Source organism: Pinus tabuliformis, chromosome 7 (genome assembly GCF_031772625.1).
Source record: "Pinus tabuliformis cultivar Carrire ecotype Pingquan chromosome 7, CPIR1, whole genome shotgun sequence".
In the NCBI taxonomy this organism is placed as follows: domain Eukaryota; kingdom Viridiplantae; phylum Streptophyta; class Pinopsida; order Pinales; family Pinaceae; genus Pinus; species Pinus tabuliformis.
In genome coordinates, this window is record NC_142293.1 from 810,907,723 (window position 1) to 810,914,168 (window position 6,446).

Below are 6,446 nucleotides of genomic sequence, written 5' to 3' on the forward strand. Positions count from 1 at the left end.
AGAGTAAGCTGCAGACTGAGAAATGTTCCTTAAACAAATAACAATACAGGATCAATGCAGAGAGAGTAAGCTGCAGACTGAGAACACAGATCAAGAATTAAAACAGGACCAGAGTTGTAGTGACGCTTGGTAGGCACTCTTAAATACAAAACATATTGCTTGCACGAAACTCAACGAGAATTTGCACACGATCATATGTGGTAGAAAAGTAGGTTGGAAAGGTTGGCATTTTCCCGATTTTTGATAGCTACTACCAATTTCAATTTCTAAATAGACCTCTGTGTCGAAGTGGAAGACAGTGAGATGCTTGTGTCCATGCAAGGCTTATATTTAAAATGGAGATTTTAATCAGATTTCATTCATTTTCGTTTGTTATAAAAAGGATCAATAGTATTCATTCTTCAGTACATTCCATATACATATAATGATCAGAGGGAATCGGAGAATAGTAGTCGGTCAGTTACAGCAGTTACTTGCAGTCATGAAATACATTTCGGCGTTCTTGCTTGCAGTACTAGTTGGGTGTGGTATTGTTGTTCTGCTCGCAGATAATGGAGATGGAAATTATTGGCTTGAAGTGTGATGATGTTAATCATTCATTCATTCTGGTCATAAGTAATTAATCAATGTATCTTATTCTTATTCTCTGCGTTGTGCGTTACAGAATAAGAGCTGGTAAGTCGCTCTGCATGGTCGTCTAGGAGCTCACGAATAATAGGGACCTCCATATTGCGAATATGAGACAGCATTTGATCCACCTACGAGAGGTCTTGGGAAGAGGTATTGGTGTTTGTTCTGGATTATCAAAATTTCTGTGGTAATTAATTTTAAGGCTGGACAATTGCTGAGGAATCAAATTTTAACTATAGAAACAGAAAGAAGAGATTCATTATCCACCTTAGAAATATATTCGCAACTTTGGGGCAAAGGACATTGATATATACCAACTCGGTCAAAGGTTTTGGTGCTTCATAAGTTGGATTAATCATGTGAATCAATTTTCAGTTACAGACACATAAAGAACAATAGTATCACCATCAGCTTATAAACATTGATATTGTAAAACATAAAATAATTATGCAGAAATCTATGCACTGGAAAACAGTGACAGAATGAATGCCAGAGAACAGAATACAAGGAAGGAAAGAATGGTTGTAAGGACACGGCATCTAAAATACATCAATCAGACAATGAAGATGAGTCAAGAGTGCTCATTTGCATTCTGCGGGTAGCCCCTGGGGGAACCTCTTTGTGTCTGCACAGTAATCGTAGATCATGTAGTTCTTTCGCACCCACTGAAGCTTCTGCTCTTGGTTCGAGTCCAAAGCCTCCTCTCCGGCGAAGTTGGAAGAAGAAGTAGCAGCACTGAAGTTGCTGAAGGATGCAAGAAAGGGGGCTTTACTCCAGTCTGTCTTGACGAGGCCACCTCTGGTTGCCCAATCTTCTGCATTCCAAAGGCTGGAGTACATACTCATCGCTTGGCTGTTCGGATAATGATAATTGCTATCTATTTTACCCAACTCTGTCTCCCTGTTTTTAAAAACACGAACAGGAATCCCGTCCACGGAAAATCTGAATAACAAATATGTGTTTTTGTTATTTTGAGAGATTATATCGTATTATATTGAATGGATGGATGAGTAATTGGAATACATACATAATTTGATTCGGTGTCCAGAGCACGGAGTAAGTGTGAAAAGCCAGGGTTGGGTCGAACCACAAGTAGAATTGCTGCTCACGATTGCCAAGGCCTTGAGCGAAGATATTTGTGTGCATAATATAAGGATCTCCAGAGAGGTTGCCAAGAAATTCATAGTCTATTTCGTCGTGTTTGGGACCTTGAGACGACAGCTGTAATGGGGCATAAGATCAGCATCATATTAGCATGGTATAAGATATAGATATATTTTGGGCAGGGCAGAGCAGAGTTAGATAATACATACATAATAGGCCGTAACTGTGCCTGCAGAGTTGCCAGGTACCAACTTGATTTTCATATCAATTTTAGCAAACAGATGCTCATTCTTGGATTGAAATCCAGAACCTGCTATCAAGAAAAGGAAGAAGGGAAGGACTAAGATGTCTACATGTAGTATACTAAATATAGATGAAGATAAAATAAGAAAAGAACAGAGGATGATGCCACGAAACCAAATTTACCCAATATTACCTGAAGTGCGATCCAGAGTAAGCTGCAGTTGTTGGCCATTCTCAAGGATTTTACCACGACCATTGCCCCATGTGATGTCGACGTCGTTGTAGAAATTTGCAGAAACAATTACAAGAAGACTCGATGAGATTAATAAGAAAAGAAAGAGGAGGGAATTGCCCATCTCCATAAATTATGGATTAATAGAAATAAAGGAGCTTTAATTTGAGACCCAAATGCCGATTAATGCAAGGAGCACAACAAAGGATAGGGTTAGAATAGCTCGAGATGTACTTGCGCAAAGAAAGAATAGTGCAATGAATGAGTAAAGAAACAAGTATTAGGCTCAAATAGCTGTGGGGATATATGGTTTGGGAATGACGCTCGATTGGGTTTTATATAGAAAAGAAATGGCAGTGGGCATTGTAACGAAACGAGGGAGCGAAGGAAACAATGAGAGGTATACAGCTGCAGCCAGACAGGCGGACATTGAGTGATTGATTGCCGTGTTTGACTTACCTTTGTGTGGAAAACATGGGCGTATCTTATCTCATCCCATACACCAAAGCCTGAGCAATGGCTATCCAGCCACCCAGATTGAATACCATGGATGAAGGAACTATCTGAGAACAATCCAAGCAAGGCAGTGACACGTATACAACCGGGCTCACTGAATGATGGAAGAGAAGTGACAGGTATACAACCGGGCTCACTGAATGATTGAAGGGCATCTTGGTGCTCTTGGCCTTCGTCTATGTGGAATCCAAAGATGATATTTGCGATTGTGGGTTCCAACACAACTCAACTCAACTTCTTTTCACTTCTGCGTGGCGCATTTTTGGTGATGTATGGTAATTATATTGTTTTAAATGCGAGTACGCGCAAGGGCAGAGTCATCCAAACCATTGGAATCTCCATCCAACTCAGTCCTGCATCCAACTGGCATCTTGACTTTGCATACCTCTCCTTCCTACTCCAACGCGGTTTGCTTTCAAGTAGCTGCCATTCCTAAATACTTAGTGCCCTTAATTTCTTTATTGGATTTGCATGCTTCGGTATACCTACTTTTCGCTACATAATCCAATCTCTCAAAATGTGGACAAGAAATTAAAGTTGCCTGATTTGATTATTTTATTTATATTTTTAACAAAGAATATGAACGGGAAAAATTTTGGCTGCATTTGGCGGTCAATTTGCCAATCAAATTCCCTCTCTGCTTTTGCCCGAGAGAAACCTTAGTTTTTAACAACTCCATTTCATCTCATAATATACACACAACATTGTACATTGTATTAATTATGTAATACGAGGAAAAATATCTTCCAACTGGATTAAGTCCATTCAACAGCTGCTCACTGTCTATTAGTTTCAAGGTTGACTAAAACTCGTTTCGAATTATTCAAAGTTTTTGGAACATTAATATATATCTGAAATCGCTTATATTTCAGTACTATCGAATTACATGAGTTGAAGTCTGGTGGGTTCGACGGGCGGCATAGTTTGTTTGATAATCTTGATAACATCAGCTAATGGCGAGTATGTTTTGATAATATCAGGTAAGACCATATTCCACGTTTACGCACTCACGGTGCGCCCAACAGTATAAATATTGTGAAATTGCAAAGCTTGGTCCGGCAATAGTGTCCGAGAACATGATTCGATAAGACAGTTTTTTTATGAGAAGTGAATGTATAATGGTGTCCATATTTTGAGTTTAAATGGATAATTACCAAAACTCTGATATTTATGCATTTTTTTGGTACCATTGAGTTGAGAAGCATTGGGCGCTATCGGAGACGAAGTTCGAGCTAGGGTTACAGGTTCACAGATTTGTTCTCCATGGAGGGATGGACAGGAGGGAGCTCCACTCCCTCCTACAAATAAGCAGTAACCAGCAGAGGTAAAAAACCGACAGAGGAAATTAGAGGTCCTTCAGATACAAGGTTAAGAAACAAAGAAGAGGAGTAGAATGGCTCCAAAACGAGGGAGAACAATAACACCACAAAAAACAAGGAAGAGGACAAGGAACAAGGGAAAAAGACAAAGCAAACAAGGGACCATGTAAGCCCAAAACTACAATCACACCCAGAGTGGTTTTGTCTATTCCAGCTCTGCAGGCACATAGGGAACACATGCAGACTTATGCAATCATTTGTAAATTCATGGGCCTATGGCCCACTGAAAAAGCTTTACAAATGTGGATTAAATACCACTGGAAACCAAAAGGAAGCATAGAACTACATCTGGGGTCAAAGGGATTCTTTACAGTTGTTTTTGCTAATATTGAGGATAAGGATAGAGTGTTTGAAGGAGGGCCCTACTTCTATGCAGTAGCAGGCCTGTACATGAGACCATGGGTTATGAATTTTGTTCCAGAACGAGAGACTTTTACATCGGTACCAGTGTGGGTCAGAGTCTACTCTCTACCTTTGGATTATTGGCAGCTGGAATCCCTAGCTTCCATAGGAAACAAGCTAGGACACTTTGTTAAAGCCTCTGAGGCAACAAGAAGAGGCAAATACACATCCTTTGCTAGAATATGTGTGGAAATGGATCTTTCTAGAGCTTTGTCGGATGAGGTAATCTTGGAAGTGTATGATGAAGAATGGGTGCAAACAATGGATTATGAGCATATCCCATTCAGATGTCGTAAATGCCATGAGCATGGGCACCTGATCAGAGAATGCCCTCTCAGCAAAACGGAAAACAATGGCAAAGCAAACACCATGAAAGATTCTAAAAGCTTTCAAAATGTGGTTCAGAAAGGAAAGGGAAGCAAAAAGGGATCGAAGCAACTCCAATCAGAAAAGCAACGAGCTAGTCAAAACAGGTTTCAAGCCCTAGAAGAGGAGGATGGTATACCGGAAGCAGATCAGGGCAAGGGAGACAGACCAATGGAGGAGGGGAATGCAGTACAGGATGAGCAAATCCAAAATAGCAGTAAGCAGAAAGGGGAAATAATAAGTGACACAGAACTGGAGCTGGACCAAGAAATGACCCAAAGTGAGATGGAAATGGAGGACAACGAACTATAGGAGATTCTTGAAAAAGAAAACCTAGATCTAGAAGGATTCCTGCAACAAGGAACCAGGGAGGGAGTGGATTCGTTGCCTCCAAAAGAGTTCCACAGAGTTCAACAACTATTTTTATGGAAAACGCAGACCAAAGGGCTGGAAAAGCAGGGACAAAATGTTAGACAAGGTAGCAAAGGGGTGAAAGCCATGAAGACCACACCAGGATTAGCACCAAGAATCCCAGGAAAGAAATGAGGCCGGAAAAAGAAAAATGAACTGTTGATGGAATGTGGAAAGCTAATGATAGACTCGGGTAAGATGAAAGACCTATCCAGTTACTCCTTTACAAATCTTTAATAATGAAGTTCACTTCTTGGAATATAAGAGGTCTAGGCAGTAGAAGAAAACAACGATTACTTAGCAATAGGATGAAACAAGTAGCTCCGGATGTGATATTCATCCAGGAAACAAAATGTTCCATGCAAAGAATAAGAGAGATTCACAATAAATGGCTCAATAAATTTGAGTTTCTGGAGGTCAAAGCAGAGAATACAACAAGAGGAATTCTCACTCTGTGGAACCCCCACAAAATTGATGTCATAGAGGCGGAGGCATCTAGAAACTATTTTTCTGTGGTCTTTCAACCTGTGGGAGACAAAGAAGTATATCTTGTCACGAATGTGTACGGCCCCCAAAGTTTAGATGGGAAACTCAAGCTTCTAGACTCCCTGCAGGAGCTTAGAGAAAGACATGCAAGAATCCCTTGGATCTTAGTGGGCGATTTCAACATGATTAAATCATTGTCAGAGAAAAAAGGGGGTACCAGAACTTTGAACAAGGACTCTTGTGCTTTTCAATCCTTCATAGACAACATGAAGCTAGTGGATATTGTAATGAACAATGGTACCTATACTTGGAACAATAAAAGAGGAGGAGCTTCTCAGGTGGCATCCAAATTAGACAGATTCATAATCTCAGAAGAGCTAATAATCCAGAATAAGGATATAGTTGCAAGAATTCTCCCCTTTGGAGGCTCTGATCATTGGCCGGTGCTTCTAGAAATTCAGGGCATTGGTACACCCAGGAATCGACCTTTCAGATTTGAAAACATCTGGCTCTCACACCCAGATTTTTGCAACAACATCGCCAAATGGTGGGCTGAAGATCTGAATATTCAGGGCACAAGAATGTACCTTCTTCAAAAAAGACTCAAACATATCAAACTCTGGCTCAAGGAGTGGAACAAGCTGGAATTTGGTAATATTTTTGAAGCTAAAAAAACG

At 40.3% G+C, this 6,446-nt stretch overlaps 1 protein-coding gene across 1 annotated transcript; it reads right to left on the bottom strand.

Moving 5' to 3' along the window:
- Positions 1 to 1,028: 1,028 nt before the first annotated feature.
- Positions 1,029 to 2,529, bottom strand: LOC149250056 (xyloglucan endotransglucosylase protein 1-like). Its single transcript, XM_089456382.1, has 4 exons — positions 2,171 to 2,529; positions 1,944 to 2,044; positions 1,658 to 1,851; positions 1,029 to 1,572 (listed from the first exon to the last, which is right to left on the bottom strand). The coding sequence occupies exons 1-4, from the start codon at positions 2,337 to 2,339 to the stop codon at positions 1,212 to 1,214; spliced, it is 825 nt and encodes a 274-aa protein (XP_089312508.1). The 5' UTR covers positions 2,340 to 2,529; the 3' UTR covers positions 1,029 to 1,211.
- Between the last annotated feature and the right edge of the window lie 3,917 nt (positions 2,530 to 6,446).

Excerpts from the sequence above, each read along its gene's own strand:
- LOC149250056 (XM_089456382.1), bottom strand. The coding sequence starts at position 2,339 with ATGGAGATGGGCAATTCCCTCCTCTTTCTTTTCTTATTAATCTCATCG. Across the intron at positions 1,852-1,943 it reads GCACAGTTACGGCCTATTAT|CTGTCGTCTCAAGGTCCCAA; the intron begins GTATGTATTATC and ends GCCCCATTACAG. Across the intron at positions 1,573-1,657 it reads TGGACACCGAATCAAATTAT|ATTTTCCGTGGACGGGATTC; the intron begins GTATGTATTCCA and ends TTTGTTATTCAG.